Genomic DNA, 21,262 nt, shown 5'->3' on the forward strand with positions numbered 1-21,262 from the left:
CCTACCAGAGAAGTTAGTAGTTTCTGTAGCCACAGACAGTGAATGACCTTTGATAGACATTTCAATGCTTTGTGACTCAATTTCCTCATCTATCAAACAAAATCGTGCCCCTTGTTTATTATATAATTCACAGGGTGATAGTTAGGAAACACTGAGAAATATCCCATACTATTACTACAGCTATATTTGAGATTAAATGCAAGTAAATTAAAGCATATGTCCTAGACACTTATATTTATGATAATTAAAAGATGACACAATGAGCTAATTTATCTCTACAGCCTAAATTTAAAGTAGGCAAAAATAAAAATCTTATGACAAAGTAGATTCACACAGAATTGTGAATGAAGCTTAAGGGTTTTAAACATTTCGGTCAGCATTTTTGATGTACCAGGAGTGGGATGTTGAGAAATAAATCAGTAAAGTGTTTCTAGCAAGCAGATAAGCCCCCCCCCTTTTTTTTTGAGAATTAAGATTTTTAAAAATCAGGTCAAAATTAACTTTGTTGCTGCCAGGAGCCTCTGAACCTCTTATTTTTCCCTGTGTTAACTGGACAGCAGAAATTTCCTTGGTCAATTCCTAAGTGAAACAAGTAGAAGGAATTCTTCCATCAAATTCAGTTCATGAGTAAGGGGCTGGGGATATGTCAAATAAATAAATCAGTAAATGAAAAAATCAATCAATGATTGAAAATCGACATTTATGTATTGAAAGTGAGCCTGTTCTTTTGGGAAGGAATGATCTGCAATTATTACTGTATTTGTCAAGTGTTTTTCTGTTCTAAAATTGAAGTTACTAAACAGGATTCTAGCAATTCACTTTGAAATAGTTACCCAAGAGATAAAACATCAAACAGGACTCGGGATATAAGTAAACTCAAGTCCTATCAGTGTTCTCAGTTCTACTCCTATGCAGAGAACTATAGAAATTCCTGACAAGAAACAGGAATTGCCTGGCCCAGCACAAACTTATGAATCAGGAGGTCATGGTTCAATTCCTGGTCAGGGCATATGCTCAGGTTGCAGCCTTGATCCCCAGTGTGGGGAGTATAGGAGGTAGCCAAGCAATGATTCTATCTCATCATTGATGTTTATATCTCTCTCCCTTCCTCTTTGAAATCAGTTTTAAGAAAGAAAGAAAGAAAGAAAGAAAGAAAGAAAGAAAGAAAGAAAGAAAGAAAGAAAGAAAGGAAGGAAGGAAGGAAGGAAGGAAGGAAGGAAGGAAGGAAGGAAGGAAGGAAGGAAGGAAGGAAGGAAGAAAGAGGGAGGGAGGGAGGGAGGGAGGGAGGGAGGGAGGGGAATTTTCTATAAGGTTTAATAAGTAGCTCCAGCTCAAATAGAATGACACAAGAAGTCTGTGCTGGAGGCAGCTAAGAATCAACAGGAAACTGATAAGGTCACCATTAAAATCCCCTCAAGTGATTAGGCTCACACCCACAGGTGAAAAGATAGAGCCAGACCTAACAGCCTGCTGGTGGCTAGGGTTCAGACAGGCTGGACAGATGGAAAGAAATGGACAGAGGTGAGGACAGGGCTTTCAAGAGTCACCTCCACCTGTAGCCCAAGGAAGAATAAAGGAGACACTACAACACCCACATGAAGTTCAAGGCAGCTCTGAGTGGGGAGGAGTGGGCAGTCCTGTTACAACAGAACACAGAGGAACAGTGGAACTTCAAGCAGGAAACTTAGGGCAGGCCAGGGCCAAAGAATTCAGCTCCAACATCTAAATCCAAGGTAGGTTCCTATTAAAAGTTTGTTAAGGGAATTGAAAAATATATATCCCATAGGCCAGACACAGTGGTAGCCCAATGGGGTAAAGCCCTAGATCTACTCCAATACCCAAAAGCTTACTTGATAGCTACTCTAAGGGCTCTCAAATAAACTTCAAACTCTACATATTAGAAACAAAACCTCGTGATTGGTTCCTGAAAACCAGGTCTGTCAACTTTTATTGTTCCCTAATTCAGCAAATGACATGCCCATTCTTCTTGTCTTTTAGCTCAGAAAGCTAGGTCTCATCCCTGCTCCTTTTTTCCCCACCCTCCATATCCAATTCTTCTCAAATCTGACCATTTCTCTTGATCTCCACCACAATACTAGTTCAAGCCTCTATCATTGTGTGGATTTAGAAGTAGTCTCCTAAGGAATATCCCTTGAACCACGTTTGTTCCCTATCATACGTTCTCTGCCTGCAGCCAGTTTGGGCATCTTTCCAAAATGCAAATCTGATGATGTCATACCACTGGTCAAAACCCTTCAAAGACTTCTCACTGCTGTGGGGACAAAGGAGGGAACTCCTTAACACAGTCCACAAAGCCTAGAACGCTCTGGCTCCTGCCCACCTCTCTAGCCTCTTCCAACTCCACACTGCCCAGCAGCAATCTGTTCTGGCCTTTCTATCCTTCTTTCAAGCCCTTTGCACTAACTAAACTCCATCTTGCCAAAGGGCCTTTTCATCTAGGAATTCTAATTCATCCTTTCAGACTTGAGTTCAAACTCCTCCCCAGGAAAGCCTTTCCTGACCTCCCTGGTCAGTTTGAGTCTCCCTTTTCTGGGTTCTTCTTATGCTGGGAATCTCTCCCACAAAGCTCTTCTCACAGTTACAATTTTACATTCATTCACACAAACTGTTTTTATTACTATTAGTATTCTCCCTAGATTCTCTAAGTTCCATGAGTACAAGGTAAGGGTCTGTTTTTCTGTTCTTGCCACTGGACTCCGACCTCTAAGAAAATAGCAAACAATCCAAGCATTGTTGAAAGCTAAATGAATGAATGGCACAGAGATGGGAGCCAGAAAGACTCGGGGACCATCTCTGTGTCTGTGTTTCTCTTTCTGGTCTCCTTTATGTGTGACCAGGAATAATTGTACACTTTGTCACAAAGTGTTCCCCTAGCCCAGAAACTCCTTGGTGAATGGCCTAAGATTTGACTGGTGCAGGGTGAGGTCCCTGGTTATAATTCAATCAAAAGACAAGGCTTGGGCACCATCAATCCAGAATCTTTAGGTCTCATTGATGAAATAAAAATTTTTTTCCCATTAATGTAAGAGCAATTTTAATGGCAGGTCATGTTTTAAATGTGTTGAATATAAAAATTGTGAAATCTAGGACAATGGGGAAATAATCTCATAATAATGTTTATTGCTGTAGGCTAGAATTGAAAGAGAAAAGATATTTTAAAAGACCTTTGAATAATATAATCTAGAAGAATCATTGTTAGAAAAAGAATCTTTAATCAAATGTAATATCTATATGTATTTCCTGATGGAGAAGAAACCCTCTTTCAAAGGTTTCCATATTAGCAACTCATAAAAGATAGAACAAATGAAGAATCATATGTTCTGGTTGCTTTAATTCACTCTAATCACATGTTTCAGACCAAGACCCTCTAATTTTCTATCAAAGTTCTCATATTTAATATATTATTTTCAAATAATCCACAATAAATATTTATAATATACTTTCATACTACTTTGGTTCCAAAGCCAATGTTTGTTGAATGAAATCTGCTCTTACATGTTTTTGGAAATTTCAGAAGGTTTTCTTTTAAAACACTAAACCTATTGAAAATTAAATAAACATGCTTTTATATGCAAAACACATACATACAAATATACATATCCTCACAGTTTTAATATGTCATTAATAAGACTAACATAACTCATTCACTGAGTTTCTGTGTGCCAGCCCTGGGATGAGTACTTCATAAATATTATCTCCTTCCACCCACTACAACTTTGTGAAGCAGATTATATATTTCTGTTCCCATTTATCATGCTTTTTATAATTCTGATAAACTACTGAAGCTTAGAAGCGTTAAACAAATTGCTCAAGGTCATATCCATTAAGAGTAATAACCTTGGTTAAATAAAACATTAGTCTGAAATGGAACAATTAATACATGAACAAACTAAATTGTTCATTGTTGATTGATTTTAGAAGAGTTGCTGAGGGTTTGGCTTTCCCATGCCCACATATTCAAGGTGACCTAAACTACTGGCAGAAGGAAATCACTACAGAACAAACAAGATGCTGATTAATACATCATCCTTTCCATCCCAAATAAAGAGTTCCATTTCTCTCACTCATATAATTATAATTCAAAATAACCCTGTAGGAAATATCAATTAATAGTTTGCTGGGAATAAATGTTGACTTAGTCTCTGATTAATGTTCTGGAAATAATGAGTTGGTTCCAGTGGAGTGGTCTTTCCTGGTTGCTGAGTTTCAAGAGGCACAATCTAAAGTTCAACATAAAATAGACATAATCATCAGGAAATTGGGTGATGGTCACCACTCTGAATGATCGCTGTCATCCTGTTTACGTTTCTATGTCTCACTGGAGTTTTAGTTTAATTCTTAAGCAGTCTCATGTTTGGAAGTTTTGTCTTTCCTGATTTAACAAATAGCCCCATTCAGGGGCAAAATTTGCAAAGTATTTACCATGGAGAGGTCACATGACTTCAATATTCATCAGGGATCATCTTTATCCCTGTAGAACATGTGTGTCCTCATTCCACTCCACTCCTCTGTGCCCGCAAGACCCTTGACGCTGCTCTTGACACAGTCAACATCATTCTTTTCTCTAAGCATCATACAGCATGTTGCCAAAAAATAATTCCGTGGCATCCTCTCTACTAAACTGACACACATGTCAAGTTAATGTCAGAGCTAGACTGGCAATGCACTAGAATTTTAGAATAGACTCTGCATTTCTTCACTCTCATCATTAGTTAAGCAATCATATTTCTGATTTTATAATTCTTTTTTGGGAGCTGTGATATATACTTCAGAATCCCCTGAGCACTCTTGGAATATTTATCTCTTGACCTAGAAAGGGGAAAGTATAATAGTTTCCTGCTGACTTAACTCCCAAAAAAAGAACTGTTTCGTAAATTTAGTTATTTAACATCTCTATTTCTACTTTTATTAAGAAAAATGTGACAAAGTGAAGTCACCAAGTTTTACCTTTGCCTAATGCTTCTACAGATGTAACTCATTCTTAGTATGAGGTCATAGAGGGAGCTCTGGACCTGGTGCCAGAGATGAATTCTAAATGTTGAGCACTCTGCCATTGGCCCTTTCAACTTCCTAAAGAACTCATAGATACTCTCCCTCCACAGCTGAGTTTATTCACCTCTGGAATGGGTTCATAGTAAAAAGCCTACACCAGTGGTCGGCAAACTGCGGCTCGTGAGCCACATGCGGCTCACCAGCCGCGGTTTGCCGCTCTGTTGACTAACGAGTTTGCCGACCACTGGCCTACACCAACTCATTTACAATAACTGCACAAATACTTATTGGTCCAAGTTTTCAAAAATCAAACAATAGACACTTAATTCAATAAAATATAAATGGTAATTGCCAGTATGGCACTGTGGTTTATTCTGTGAGAAAGTAATTAGAGTATTTTAATGTTTTGTAGGAGAATGTGATGGAAAATAAATGGGCAACTCAACTAAGCTAGGCTCGCTGAGTTAAATATATTGACTATAATTTTAAAATCCTGTATTTAATATTTTACTTCCTGAATAATTTTCAGAAAGATTCTCAAAAAGCTTTAGATTCCTTTATCTTCCAACATGTCTATGCGGACACTAATCTATGGATAAAATATGTTTTCAGAGGAAGTAACAATAAATAGCATTTAGTTGGGTCATTTTTTAATGATAATTACTAGAACTATATTTTGTCCAAATAACAGTCCATCTAACTTAAAATAAATCTAGGTAATGACAAGCTTTCTACACAGCCTACAGAAATGAGTTTATTCCACAAAGTTCAGTGGCATGGTCCCATTCGTCACACTCCACAGTAGTTAACACGAGTGTACATAGTATGTTTATCACTGTAACTCTAAAATGGTGTGTTTCTTAAATTCATCATTTCAATGACTGACTTAGTTTGCCATAACAAAGCACTGGGTTAAAATGCAGCAGTGAGCTTCCCTTCTGATTTAAAAGATGTATGCATCCCTGACCGTTCTGAGCAATGCTTTTTATGGCTTTGTTTACCTTGTTCTATGATAATTCATTTTTTCACAAATAAGCTGAAGATAGTTAGCAACAGATAGTATATATTTTTTCTTAAGTAGCAAATGGAAAATATCTCCAAAAATGTTGTTTTCTGACATCTGGTAGAAAGCCTTGCAAAGCAGAATCCTCATATAAGTAAATGACAAACTCTGAGCATCATAATTTACACCTCTTTTAAAGACACAATGTTCCACATGCTAGAGTTGGTGGTTTCTTTCTTGTGTATTAGAAACACAATAAAGTCATTGCTTTTGAACATTGCTCTTGGACTAATGCATTTTATGCTAAAAAAAAAAAAGTACAAATGCCTAGTTTTCATTTTGAGGTAGCTATGCTATACTTACTCATTTCCTTTACTCAATGTAGGGTTATGAAAAAACTCCAGAGTAGAAGGTAAGAGATTTCAGGCCTGGTCTGGACCTCAGCATTAGTTTTCAGGAAATGTTAGTTTTTGAGAAAATATTAAAATTCTTTGGGTCTCTGTTTTCACAACAAACTAGACCAGATAGTCTTCCAATCTTCCAGGCCGACAACTCTATGAGTCTACAGTTTCATAATCTAAAGGAGGCGATTTGATAAAAGCATGATTGTTTGAGCTCATAACGGATATTAGTTAATTCTGGTATTAACTACCAACAGGAGTAGCTTTCTCTGGTAAGGTTTCAGAAAGCATAGCTGTGTCTGATAGTAAAAGGTATCTTTAGAATGCATCCTCTTCATTAATTAAGACTTCTCTTTCTTCCTCAGTTTTCCTTGGGCATTACATACAATGGCAATTGAATCTGCTTCCAATGACCTACCTTTTCTTTTAGGGAATTATCTTGAATATAATAAATTTACTTTTATCATTAAAGTAAAATGACACATGCATTTTTATTACATTTTTTATCTCCTACAAATCTATGAAAATAAGGAAAAGAAGGTCTGTACCTAGCACATGATATGTAAGCTAAAATAGCTTATAAGCACATCCAGGAGTCACATACATTTTTATTATTTATCCACAGGTATGCAGGGTTAGCTGTATCTTATTCATGGGGAAACAGGCAGAGGATAACATAGAACCTACTTATGAATACATAGTACCTCAGAGCAGGTCAAAGATGAAAATCCCTACTTTACCATCCCAGAGAAAGCCATTATGCTTAGCTCACCACTACTATTTCTCCCTGCCTCTGAAATTTCATAATTGGTATATTTATAAACATCTTTATAGCACTGACAAAAATTTTACTAGAACTACTAACAGCATCAAAAATCATAAGCAGCCCTGGCCAGGTAGCTCAGTTGGCTAAATTGTCATCCTGATATGCCAAGTTTCAGGCGCAATTCCCTCATCAGGGCACATACCAGAACCAACCAGTAAACACATAAGTGGAACAACAAATATTTCTCTCTCTCTCCCCTTCCTCTCTCTAAAATTTATTTTAAAAATCACGAGCAAACACTGACAATTTTATGAGTATAAAATAAAACAAAAGAATACTATCTTTAATATACATATTTCTGGACCAAACTAATATGAAATGAAGGTAGAACCCCTATAGGTAAGTCATGAACAAGTGAGCAGAGTACATCAACTGACTATTCAATAATGAGGAAAAAAAATTTAATAAAACTATTTTGAAGTTCAATCTCATTAATAATAAAAAATACAAATTGACACTGCAAGATAAAGAAATATCTTCTTTAACATGTCAAATGAAAAAAAGCATTTATAAAGGGTAATATGATGAGATAGCTAAACCATTAGAGGGAGAATTTACATTGTCACATTCTCTTCTAGAAAGCAATTTAGGAATATAATGTATATTCAGAGTCTTAAAGAAGTTCCATACTGTTGAACCCAGTAATTCCCCTTCCAGGAATGCACCAAAAGAGATAATCTAAAATGCACATGTTTATGCCAAAAAAAAAAAAAGGTTTTTTTACTGCAGATATTATCTACATAGAATAAATGAGAGCCCTGGCTGGTACAGCTCAGTAGGTTGGGTATCGCCCCATGCATCTAAAGGTTGCAGGTTTGATTCGGGTCAGGGCACATGCCTGGGTTGTGGGCACTATCCCTGGTGGGGGATGTGCAGGAGGCAGACAAGTGATGTTTCACTCTCACATCGATGTTTTTCTCTCTTTCTCCCTCTCCCTTCTTCTCTCTCTTAAAAATCAATAAAAATAAAAATATTTTTTAAAAAGAGAGAACAACCTAAATGTTAAAAATAAAGAAATAGTTAAATAAATTATGGCACATCCATAGCATAGAAAGTTATACAGCCCCTATTATTCATAAAATATTTTCAGTGACATATGAAAATGTTGGTAAAATAGGGGAGCAAGTTACAAAGTTGTATACACAGTGAGACCTCAAGTATGTAATTATTTGATAGATCACAGATATAAACATAAAACCATAAAGCCTTTAACAGAAAACATAGATGGTTTTTATAACCTGAGAATGGACAAAGAATTCTTAGGCAGAATGTAGGGAGTGGTAATCATAGAAGAAAATTAGATTTCATCAAAATATAAAACTTGTGCTCATCAAAAGACAACACTAAGAAAAAGAACAGTTGATGTGGCTCAGTTGGTTGAGCATCATCTAACTGGTCGATTTGATTCGCGGTCCGGGCACAAACTCAGGTTGAGGGTTCAATCCCGGTTGGGGCAGGTATGAGAGGCAACTGATGTTTTTCTCTATCTCTCCCTCTCCCTTCCTTTCTCTCTTAAAAAAAAGAAAGAAAGAAAAATCACTAACAGTTGTACAAATTTACATTCCCACCAAAGATTTCCCTTTTCTCTACACTGTCACCAACACCTATTATCTTTTTTTCTGTTTGATAAGAGCCATTCTAAAACGTGTGAGGTGATATTGTGGTTTTGATATGTATTTCCCTGGTAATTAGTGATGTTGAATACCTTTTCATGTACCTGTTGGCCATTTGTAGGTCTTCTTTGGGAAAATGTCTATTTAAGTTCTGTGCCCATTTTTAATTGGTTATTTGTTTGTTTTTTTGCTATACAAGTTATACAAGTTATACAAGTTTCTTATATATTTTGGATATTACTAAGCCCTTATTTGATACAAGCTTTGCAAATATTTTCTCCCAGTCTTTTTCATTTTGTTGATTATTTTGTTGTTTGTTTGTTAGTTGGTTGTTTTTGCTATATTAAAGCTTTTTAATTTGATATAATCCCACTTGTTTATTTTTACTTTTGTTGCATATGCTTTTGCTGTCATATCCCAAAAAAAATCACTGCCAAATCAATGTCAAAGAGCTTTTTCCCTGTTTTCTTTTTGTTGTTGTTGTTGTTTGTGTTTTTTGTAAATCCGCACCCAAGGATATTTTTCCATTGATTTTTAGGAAGAGTGGAAGAGAGGGAAAGACAGAGAGAAATATCAATGTGAGAGAAACACATTGATTGGTTGCCTCCGACCAGGGCCAGGGCCCAAGGAGCCTGCAACCAACGTATGTGCCCTTGACCAAGATCGAACCTGGGACCCTTTGGTTCCCAGCCCGACACTCTATCCACTGAGCCAAACCGGGAGAGGGCTCCCTCTTTTCTTTGAGTCTTGTTTTTTTCTAGCTAAAGGTCTGTTGATTTTTTTTATCTTATTAAAAAAAACACAACACCTTAGCTTTGTTGATCTTTTCTATTGTTTTTCTATTCTCCATTTCATTTATTTCTGTTCTACTATTTATTTCCTTCTGTAGATATCCTCTTTTTTTAAAAAAAAAAAGTATTTTTATTTATTTCAGAGAGAAAGGGAGACAGAGAGAGAGATAAAAACATCAATGATGAGAGAGAATCATTGATTGCTGCCTCCTGCACACCCCCCATTAGGGGTCGACCCCACAACCTGGGCATGTGCCCTAACCAGGAATCAAACCGTGACCTCCTGGTTCATATGATGCTCAATCACTGAGCCACACTGGCTGGGCTATAGATATCCCCTTCCTGGTGTCCAGCAGGTCACAAACATGAGCAGAAGTAATATCTAAGATTTCACAATCCAAGGATGGATATATTCCTAAATAATTTGAGTGAATATGCTAAATGCATGGTTCCATAGAATACATACTATAATGGGGTTTAAATTGGTTTTATTCTGAACTTAGCATAAATAGTACTCTGTATGCTGAACAGAAACAATAACCACCTTGCCTAACATTGTTTCTTGAGAAAATATGCTTCATGTCAGAAATCTAAATGTTAGATTACTAATTTAGTCAATGGAACACAACTCACTTATGGATTGAGACTATAACTTGTATATAAAAACTATTAGTGTTATAATAAAAATTAGTAAAATTTTATAACCATGAACACATTTTATCTAAAAGAAAAACTCCTCTATGTTTTAAACTCTGAAAGTTAAAACCTGCCATTTATCCATATTTCATTTGTGAAGAGATATAGGTTTGTTTTTTTTTTCCTTAACTACAGATCTCAGCTAATTTTCTCCTCGGTGTTTGACTTAAGTCAGAAAAGCACATACATTCTCAAATGTATACAGTAGTGAAGAAGACTTCGTTCTCCTCCGTGGGAGCTGATTCAATCTGGCTCCTTGCCCACTTCCTACCATGTGAGTAAGAAGTGACAGTCACTAATGACACCCTGAAGTGGACACTTGCTACCAGACTTGGAATGGGTGATTCCACAGAAGAAATTAAGGTCACAGTCAGCTTCACAAATGAATGTCAGTGGAGGGAAGAGAAGAGCTCTGAACTTGAGAAACAAAAGGACATTCCTCAGCAAGCAAGAAATAAATGGCTTCTTGCATTCCAGAGGCTACCTCTGCCCCAGAAAATTAAAACTGCCTTATTTGTTAAACAAATGTCCAAAATATGCAGTATGCTTTAGGACCACAAGTAAATATACTGTATATGCTATCACATTCTTACCCAAACCCATTGCAGCTCTTTTTAAAGCATGGCTTTCTGCCCTAGCCGGCTTGGCTCAGTGGATACAGCGTCGGCCTGTGGACTGAAGGGTCCCAGGTTCGATTCTGGCCAAGGGCACATGCCTGGGTTGCGAGCTCGATCCCAGTAGGGGGCGTGCAGGAGGCAGCCGATTAATGATTCTCTCTCATCATTGATGTTTCTATCTCTCTCTCCTTCTCTCTGAAATCAATAAAGAAACATAAAAAATAAATAAATAAAGCATGGCTTTCTAAATATATATACATTTACTTAGTCCAAGGTGAAACATACCAAGGAAACCCTATCTTTAAAGAACACTTCATGAGGAATGGACACTTCATATTTAAAATATTCTTACCCAACTTCCTTCCTCACTGTATCCCTGTGTGTTTGTTGCCTTTGGTTCTTCACCTGTGTACTCGAGTGCCTCGGCCATAAACTCCTCCCCTTCACCAATATCTGCAAAAAGAAAAAGAAATTAAAAATCCAATCACAGCAAATTTTGTGAAGTTGTGCATTTATTGAAGATGTGGAATATTTTGGGGAGATACTGCACAACATTCCTCCATCTCTCTAAACTCCTCCTTCTCTTTGTACCATTTCATCTTCTCCCCTTCTCCATTCAAACTAATTCAGTATGTCCCTGTATTAGTCAGGACAGATTAGGATGCGCTGTGGTACAAGACAACTCCCAAAACAGTGGCTTAACATAAACATTTACATAGGAATGAGACCTTCATTGATGGGCTTGGAGGGTACCTATGGAGACAAGCTGAGCCTAAGCTTTACAGTTACATCTTTTATACCATGGATAGATACTCAGATACTGAAAATATTATAATAGGCCAAGGAGGACCTTGAAGTTCCTTAAAAGGGGCAGTTAATTTTATTTTGGCATAATGGTTACTAAATTAGTATTTGCTTTAGAATCAATGTGGGGACTTTAAAAATGCAGATGTCTGGGCCCCATCCACAGATATTTTACTTCAGTAGATTTGATGTGCAGTCCAAGACTCTAAATATTCAACAAGCTCCCCAAGTACTCCTGAAAATTATCTATTTTCAAAAACGACCCCTCTAGTTCAGGGTTCAGCAAACCTGTTTGTTTGTTTGTTTCTTTGTTTGTTTTGCTTTTTAAGAAGTTGTTTGAGTTGAGACATTTTTGAAATATAAAAATTGTTTTTCTTTTCCCATCCCATCATTATAAATAAAGTTTAATTAGAATGCAGACATGTCTATTCATTTATGTATCACTGTTTTCATTCTATAATGGCACAGTGTCAAGTAATGGAGACAGAAACTGACCATATGGCCCACAAAAAGTAAAATATTTACTATCTGGTCCTTTATTTAAAAAAAAAAAAAATTGTAGGCTCCTGCTCTCATCTGTTTCATGACTAATTTCCAGAGTCATGTTGTTACTTGTGAAGGAAACTAAGTAAAGCAATCTAGATGATCACTACTGAAAACAACAACACGAACTGAATTCTTTGCAGATAGTCTTCATCTTGACGAGAAGGTGAATCTTTTCTATAAAGAGGTGGGGAAAAGTAGATTTACAGTTTTAATACAAATAAACAATACAACAATGAATAAATAATAAACTTTCATGTACTCACAACTATAAACCTACTTTTGCCCATTCCATATACAATATACACAATTTACCAGTCAAATTAATTTTCCTAAGTTACACTGCTCCCTAGTGGTAGAAACGTTAAATCACAGATGCTTAATCAGATTAGATGTTCCCCATTGTTAATTACGTAATTCCTGAAATCAGTCATACTCACAGACTTTAGGAATCAGAGTTCATTTGGTAGAACTGAAAAGCACTAAACAGCCTAGGGCAAGGTTAACAATTCTAATCAGAATTGGAACCCCTCCTTCCATAAAAATTCCTTTCCTTCTGAAGACTATGTATTTCTCCATATAGCATTACCAATTAGATAATGCTCATTTATCCCTAGGTGATACATTTTCTCTGGGATATTTTGGTCATTTGTGGTGCCATTCCTGTCTCTAAAATTGATTTTCTCCCTATTGATTAAAATCATCTGAGGAGCTTTAAAAAAATAATGATGGCCAGATCTCCACTCCTGGAGAATCTGATCTAATGGTCCAAAGATAGGCTTAAGCAACAGTATTTTTTTAAGTTCTCCAAGTGATTGTAATGTGCAGCCAAGGTTATGAATCATTGTTCTACAGCAATGTCTCTTAAATTTCAAGGTATATTCAAATTACCTGGGGATATTTTAAATCTGCACTTTGTGATTCAGTGGGTCCATGATGGCACCTGAGAATCTGATTCCTAATCAACTTTAAGGTGACGCCGATGCTGCTATCTGTGGACCAAATTTTGAGTAGCAAGGAATTACATCATTCCTAATGTCCTAATCTAGCCCTAATTATGGTGTTTCCTGACAAACAAATGCTTTTTATACCTAAAGGAAAAGCAGGTATAAAAGTTCATGGGAAAGGACTATTGCAAATCTACCTTTAAGATTCGGTGTTCATATCCTCCTAATACAGCATCATACTTCAGTGGTTCTGATGTCTTCAATTACATAAGTACCATCTGGGAGTTAACTAAACATGCAAATTTGCAAGCTCCAGTCTCAGAAAATAAAATTCAGTGGATTTCAATTTTTAACAACTGTCCCAAGTGATTCTAAGATTCATAGTCTGAGAACCACACATACACTAACCTATGCAAATAATATTTACTTTACAAATCACATTTTTTACAAGGAGGCTGCCTTATTTATTAATTTTACAAGCTATCCTGACCAAATCTAAGGAAATTTTTTCCTTTGTTCCAGCTGTGAGAAGAAATTACCCCCAAAATCAGTGGCCTAACCAACAATTTTATTATGTCCCATGATTTTGTGCGTCAGGAATTTGGGTGGGGGTTGGCTGGGTGATTCTTCTGCTCTCCCTGTAGTGTCAACTGACATCACTTAAGTTGTAAAGAACTCGTGAATAGGCTGGTGTGAAGAGTCCAAGACGGCTTCACTCCATGTGCCTTGGCTGGAAGGCTGGGCTCAACTGGGACGATAGCCTAGAATGCCTATTCCTAACCTCTTCGGGCATAGCAACTACCACAAAACCAAGATTGATAGAATGCAAACACAATTAATGAAAAACAAGGTCAGGAAAACAGTTTTAAGCACAGTGTTTTGCAGATAGTAGGTGAGGATTGTTGAAATAAAATGTTGATGTGGTAAACTCTTGAAAGATATGATTATCCAGGAAAAGTTACTTAGATAAAGAAGCTGGACTTTGAAAACAGTGAGGGTTGGCAGAGAGTACTGAAAGGAAATAGAAACCATGCTGGTTTGAGGAAGAGAAGAAAATCAGCCTGACTAGGATGGAGGTGGGTACAGGGATGTTGCCAGATAGATGAGAGGTGGAAAAAGGAGAGATTCATTGCTTTGAGGCACCCGGTCCCAGGCTACAGAGTCTGAATTTACTCCACAAACTATGGGGAGTTAGTATAGTTTGTTTGTTATTAGTTTGCAGTTGACTTATTTATACAAATATCATAATGGAAGTCTTCAGCTGAGGCACATTCCAAAAGAGGTACGAGACTAAGATGCAGAATTTTCAAAGGAGGTGACCAGAAACCTAGTGGAATAATCCACATTGAAGGTACAAGACTTGGAAGTCAGAGACCTGAAAGGACTTTATAAAAGAAAGAATTCTTGAGAAACCGTGATAGTGGGAATGCTTCCCTTTATCCCAGGAAACTACCAGAAGAACCTAATGTCTTTCTCCTGGACTTTGAAGAACATAATGGCCTGGTATTTGATTCCTTCCTGCAGAAACCCTTAAAGGGTAAGAGAAAGAAGACTAGCTACTTTGATGGAGGGAGTTAGAATTAGCCTGCATCCCCAGAGTTCTTTGGGGCAAAGATTGTGTTTACTATTGTAGATGTTGCGATGACTGAAAGACTTGTTCCTCTAGCCACTGGAAGTGATGACAGCAAGCAGCCTTCAATGGTCATTCTCCACATGGATTGTTTTGGCTGAAAAGAACTAATACCTAGTTGGTATGAGGGTATAAAGTCGCATCCCCCACCCCAATTTAGGACAACTCTACAGGGCAATCTCATCTCTGAACTCCCAGATTGGCTGCGGTCTCCATTAAGACTGCAGCAGAGCTCAACTAGTCCAGCTGTCTAATTTTGCTTCTTTCCCTCCTTTTCCATAGGTGTTGACCCCAAAGGCATTCCCTAACAAACATCTTGCATGGTTATGTCCATCTCAGAGTCTGCTTCCCAGGAAACCTGGCCTGTAACACCTGTGGATCAGATGTGGGACACCGGGGAAATGAACAGGTTGGGTGGGTGATCCTGGGTTTTTCAAGGGATACCCTGGAGGGATGAACAAACATCAGTAGAGAGGATGCTTAAAAGTATCATTGGTGCCTGGCAGTGTGGCTCAATGGTTTGGTGTTGACCTAAGAACCTGGAGGTCATGTTTGGATTCCCCTTCTAGGCACATGCTCAGGATGCAGCCTCAACCCCCTGGTGGGTGGTGTGCAGGAGGCAGCCAATGGATGATTCTCATCATTGATGTTTCTATCTCTATCTCCCTCTCCCTTCCTCTCTGAAATCAATAAAAATATATTATTGGTTTGGGTCGAGGGAATTGAGGATTAAAGATATGCATTTATGAGGGGGAGAGAGATCTTTGAAGAACTTATAAAACCATCTAAAAGAAAAGGGGCAGCTTTAAAAGTTTACCTGGAGTCCAGCCCACAGCAGTGTCAGTCAAATCGGAGCCTTTCCTGCCCTCTCCTCTGTCCTCTCTCCCAGGGCTCCGAACCCAGAGAAGTTACAAGGAGTTAGAAGGCAGAGGGGCAAGAACACAAGATAGAGTAAGAGAGAAGATGCCAACGCTACCCTTTCTCTGAATTTAAAATCTAAAACAGTCCCCCACCTCTCTTTTCCTTCTTTATATCACATAAACCTCACCCTTCCCCTCTATACTATAATACTCTACTCCCCTCCCCCTTTATTTGGTGAGGGTCTCCACAGTTTCCCTGATGTGCAGTCTCCATCCAGTGTCAGTTGTTGCAAAAAAAGTCCAAAAAAAAAAACAAACAAACAAAAAAACCTCACCTCGTCTAAGGACTGTTCCTGGTGGTCTCGTGCTGTAAAACCTAAAAGCTTTTTCTTTGCTGGTACTATGCCTTTCTGGTCAAATCAATTGCTTGCATACTGAGAGGCAGGCGGTGAGAAGCACGTAGCCGGCGCTCAATAAAGTCCTCAATTTCCTAATTGCCTTCAGAGGGGAGCGCTGGGTCAGGGGCGGCCGCCGGGCACAAACAGCAACTCGGAGACGGAGAAACTGGGAGCTGAGGCCAGTGCTCACTGGGAGGTCTGCGCCCCTGAGGAAGCCTCGAGCCAGGTGGTGGCAGCGGTGCACAGCCCTGCGCGCGCTCACCCGCGCAGCTGACGCCCCGCCCCGCCCTATGCCCCGCCCAATCCGTCCCTCGCCATTCGCCCCGCACCTACTATTCTACCGCTCTGCCCCGCCCCGTCTCGATGCCCCGCCCCATCCCGCTCGCCCCGCCCCTCGCCCCACCCCGTCCCTTCCTGCTGCCCCGCCTGTCCAGCTCATCGGTCCCGCCCTGCTCGCTCCGTTCCGCCCCCTCCCGGTACCTGGGTCCGGAGGTCTGCGAGCGCCATGGGGACCGCCTCATCGCTCGTGAGCCCCGCGGGCGGGGAGGTAATCGAGGACACATACGGGGTGGGCGGAGGCGAGGCCTGCGAGATCCCGGTGGAGGTGAAACCCAAGGCCCGCCTGCTGCGCAGCTCGTTCCGCCGGGGCGCGGGAGCGGTGGCCGCGGGGGCCGGGCCCGGGTCGCTGCCCCGCGGGGCGGGCGGCGGTGGGCTGCTGGGGGCCAGCTTCAAGTCCACCGGCTCGTCGGTGCCCGAGCTGGAGTACGCGGTGGCTGAGTACGAGCGGCTGAAGAAGGAGTATGAGATCTTCCGGGTCAGCAAGAACCAGGAGTTGCTGTCCATGGGCCGCCGGGAGGCCAAGCTGGACACGGAGAACAAGCGGCTGCGGGCCGAGCTGCAGGTAACGCCGAGCCTGGCGCCCAACGAGGGCGGCCAGGACACCCGGGAAAGTGAGGCCCGGGCGGCCTGCCATGGCCGCGAGCCGCCCGGAGACACTGCCAGGCTGGACTCTGGACCTCGTTCGTTGCCCATCCTGTCTCCTCTCCAAACCAACTACTTTTGAAAGTTGAGCAGAAACTCCTGTGCATTTCAATTTGAAGGGACATATTCTCTTGCTATCTAAACTGATTCCTTAACTAGTGCCACCCCTTTTCTATTTCTAGTTCATTCATTCAGTAGCCTTGAAGCGGTTAGCCTGAAAGTGTCAAATGCCAATCTCCATGGGGCTCTAGGGAAGTAGGTTCACACAGGGCACACATACACACAAAAGACATCTGTTGAAGCAACTCATCAAAACTTTCCCAGGAGTTTTTAACTCCCCATCCCCCCTAAAATTTTACCTACCTCCAAGGTGGGGTGCTATGTCTCCGTTTCTTTGTGAAGTTCCATTGCTCTTGGGTTTTAATGACCCTGAAGTGGATTTTCTGGAAGCCCCTGATTTTCATCATCTTAACTGCTGTGGTTGAGGTGTAGTCAAATGCCCTTAATCCCATGGTCGGCAAACTGAGGCTCGCGAGCCACATGCGGCTCTTTGGCCCCTTGAGTGTGGCTCTTCCACAAAATACCACAGCCTGGGGGAGTCTATTATGAAGAAGTGGCATTATAAGAAGTTTAAGTTTAAAAAATTTGGCTCTCAAAAGAAATTTCAATCGTACTGTTGCTATTTGGCTCTGTTGACTAATGCTGACCACTGCCTTAATCCATTCAATTTACTAAAAAAAAAAAAAAAAAGAATTGCCTGCCCACTCTGTAGCAGATCTATTTAACTTATTAAAAATGTATATAAAGCATAAGGTTACTTTTCTGTGAACAGAGTTGTGAGACTTTGTGCCATTGGTTTGGGGCCCCTTTGAGAGTTGTGGTTCGTTTGTTCTCTTTTTCTTTACTATGGAAGAGACTTCTAGGCAGCCCAAGTGTTTCTGGGTGCATCACGCTGGGAATCGAACAAATACCTCAGACTGAGTTTTCTAAAAGATAGAAGCATTCTTCCTTCTAGGCTAGGCATGCTAGTTAACCCACCCACCCTACATTAGCTGTTATATAATCAGCACCATTTTATGGGGATTCATATTTATCAGCAGTCTATCTGTTGTCTTATCAGTTTTCCTAACTGGCAGTCTTAATACTTGCATGTATAAAATGGATGTATGCATTTCAGCTATCTGATTTCGTGGGTTCAAGCCACTATCCAATAGGCATGGCACATTGGAAATGACTGTGAAGTGGAGGTAGAAAAGAAGTCTGGACCAACCAGGGTAGAGTGTAGTAAGGTTAGACAAATGCCACAGTCTCAGCTTCCTCCTGTTACCAGTCCTGATTCCTTATGTAATACTTTTGATTCCTTTCTCACATATGTAGACATTAAAAATGTTCTTCTGTATTTACTTAATGCATTCAGTCAGACATTAAGTGAAGGAGGTCTGCAGATAACAAGATGAGTAAGACATGGAGGCAATGAGCACATGGTCTCTTAGAAGTAATTATCTTACAAGTTAAGCTTAGAAATTATACTTTATGTTCTCTTAAAGATCAGGAAAGTGAGGTGTAGGATTAAGAGCTGGGACGGTAAAGAAAAAATCTTTTCCATTGAAAGTGTAATGTTGAAGTGTCTTCATTTACTATAGTTCAAGCATGTTTGCATTGTTTTATTATGTGTTTGAATAAAATGATAATATGCAGGTCTTGATAACTGGTAAAATTAGTAGGTAGTTAAAAAAGATATGTAATATGTATGTAAGATAATGTAAAATTTGGGAAGAATACTATTTTTGTTAGAAATAACAAGATAAATTATTCCAGGCACTTCAAAAAACTTATCAGAAGATACTTCGGGAAAAGGAGAGTGCTTTAGAAGCCAAATACCAAGCAATGGAAAGGGCAGCTACATTTGAACATGACAGAGATAAAGTTAAAAGACAATTCAAGGTATTTCTTACATTTTTATCCTCAAAGTGAAGTGGAGTAAAAACTACATATTTTCAAAGTTCATATAATGCTGCAATGAATACGTAATATAAGTGATGTAGGAGTGATGAAAGTTAGAAGAACTAGAGTAGAACACTTTTTCTATTTTCTGAGAAACGTGAGATAGTTTCAAAGAAAAGGTATAAAAGTGAACATTTTAATAAGATTTTGAAAAAAATGGAGTGTTTATTGGGGAAGGCATTTGGAAATGTTGGGGGATGTTTTGTGTGGGAGGGCATCTTTTTAAAATATATTTTTATTGATTTCAGAGAGGAAGGGAGAGGAAGAGATAGATAGAAACATCAACTATGAGAGAATAATTGATCGGCTGCCTCCTGCATGACCCCACTAAGGATCCAGCCTGCACCCCCAGCATGTGCACTGACCGGGAATCGAACAGTGACCTCCTGCTTCATAGGTTGATACTCAACCAATGAGCCACGTCCCATGGGCTGGGAGAGTATTACTATTATTAGTATTTAGTGGAAGTGGGGGGACAGATTTGCTAAACATTATGCAGAGCACAAGACAGCCCCACACCACAGATGTGCATCCTGAGAATTTCGGTTACAAAACAGTGAGGTGGAGGTACTCAGATTATTCATACTACAAAAGAGGAGATCGAGGACTAAATGAATGAAAGCTTTTTCCCTTCAAAGTTGAAGACACAACGATTTTTATTATAGAAAAAGTTTCAAAATTTAAATTCTTTCAAAGATTTTTAGGGAGACCAAAGAAAATGAAATTCAGGACTTACTGAGAGCCAAGCGAGAGTTGGAGAGCAAACTTCAGAGGCTACAAGCACAGGGGATCCAAGTATTTGATCCTGGCGAGTCTGATTCAGATGACAACTGTACAGATGTTACTGGTAAGTGCATTTCCTGTTTATAATATTTTGAGCTTTCAATATAGGTGTAATGCTATTGTAGAGCCAACTTTGTTTGAATCCTTTTATTTACAAGTGATTGCTGTTATAGAATTGCATTTTCTCTCTGGTTCTCAGCTGTTAAAATAGCTCTTTCCCATGCAATCCATGAGGTGGTCAGGGGCTGAGGTTCCTTCTATCTTGTTGCTCTGCCAACTGTAACCCACAGCTTTCCTCTCTAGTCTAAGATAGCTCCTCCAGGTACCACCATCACATCTGCACCTTAGCCAGGGGAAAAGGGAATTCATTCCCTTCCTTGAAAGCACAATCTGAAAGCTATACGGATTACTCCCACTCAAATTCCATTGGCCAGAACTATGCCTAGGATGATTAGAAAGTGTAATCATTAATAGGAGAGCCCTGTATCCACCTAAAGTTTGGGGTTCTTATTAAAGGAAGAAGGGAAAATTGGATACTGGCAGACATGTCGTAGTCTCTGTCACATTATTTTTCCACATAATGATGTATTCTTTGCAACTATCAGAATGTCTGCATAGTATTTCATTGAGTACTTTTCAATGCAGTGTTGTGAACTATTAAAAAAGTTATTTTATAATTAAATAAAATATGTTTTTTCTAGAAATAAAGAAAAGCCTGGAATCATAGAATAAAAGGGTCCACCATGTTCCAAGAAAATATTAATAAAGTGTGACTGATATTGGGGGGAAAAGGGATTCTATTTTAAATGTGGTGGGGAAGTGCAGCAACTCTCCCATTTATTAAAAAATTAATTATATTCTTACAAATGATACATCTTGAAGTGAAGTATAGCAACTAACAATTCCCTTTTAATTTGTATTTTAATAACACTGGAATCTGACCAGCATCCTGGAATTTTTATTACTAACTTTTGAGGAGGGAAAAATGAAGTGATTCTTATTGGCTTAGAGTGACTAAGAAGATTCTTTTATGCCCCCATGTTAATCCTAGTGGTTATTTCAGTATTGACACAGGTTAAAATGTACAGTGTTTCAAAACTATTGTATTGTTTTTGTCTTGGCAAGTTAATAAAAACAAGCTAATATATCTTCCTAGGTCTTTCTTCATGTTTTTACTTAAACATGAAGAAGGAATGTCTGAGGGAATGTGACTGACTCATTTGAGATTCAAAGACCTACAAATAATCATCTCAATTTTGCCAGAGATTTAGCCCAACCTCCAGTTTACTTATGGTTAGTCAAGGATGCCATATAGATATTCTGGCAAATATAATTTACATAAAAAATCAGTA

General features: G+C 39.0%; 1 protein-coding gene and 1 long non-coding RNA gene across 6 annotated transcripts in view; one reads left to right on the plus strand and one right to left on the minus strand.

The window, feature by feature from the left end:
- LOC308249996 overlaps positions 1 to 16,141 on the minus strand; it is a 135,251-nt gene extending 119,110 nt beyond the window's left edge. Inside the window, exons 1-2 of the long non-coding RNA XR_013960815.1 lie at positions 16,080 to 16,141; positions 11,313 to 11,413 (exon numbers count right to left, since the gene is read on the minus strand). This is a non-coding gene — a long non-coding RNA (uncharacterized lncRNA). The remainder of the gene's footprint in view (positions 1 to 11,312; positions 11,414 to 16,079) is intronic.
- Positions 16,142 to 16,644: 503 nt separating this feature from the next.
- The window catches only part of NPHP3 (nephrocystin 3), a 39,021-nt gene continuing 34,403 nt past the window's right edge, over positions 16,645 to 21,262 (plus strand). For all 5 annotated transcript variants that reach the window (XR_013960812.1, XR_013960813.1, XR_013960814.1 and 2 more), the window contains exons 1-3: positions 16,645 to 17,043; positions 18,942 to 19,067; positions 19,824 to 19,974. Coding sequence is in view for 2 of the 5 variants with exons in the window: in XM_080672198.1 (XP_080528324.1) it covers positions 16,648 to 17,043; positions 18,942 to 19,067; positions 19,824 to 19,974 (673 nt within the window). In the remaining 3 variants the exon portion in view is untranslated. The remainder of the gene's footprint in view (positions 17,044 to 18,941; positions 19,068 to 19,823; positions 19,975 to 21,262) is intronic.

Source organism: Plecotus auritus, assembly GCF_963455305.1.
Source record: "Plecotus auritus genome assembly, chromosome: 6".
NCBI classification, from domain to species: Eukaryota; Metazoa; Chordata; class Mammalia; order Chiroptera; family Vespertilionidae; genus Plecotus; species Plecotus auritus.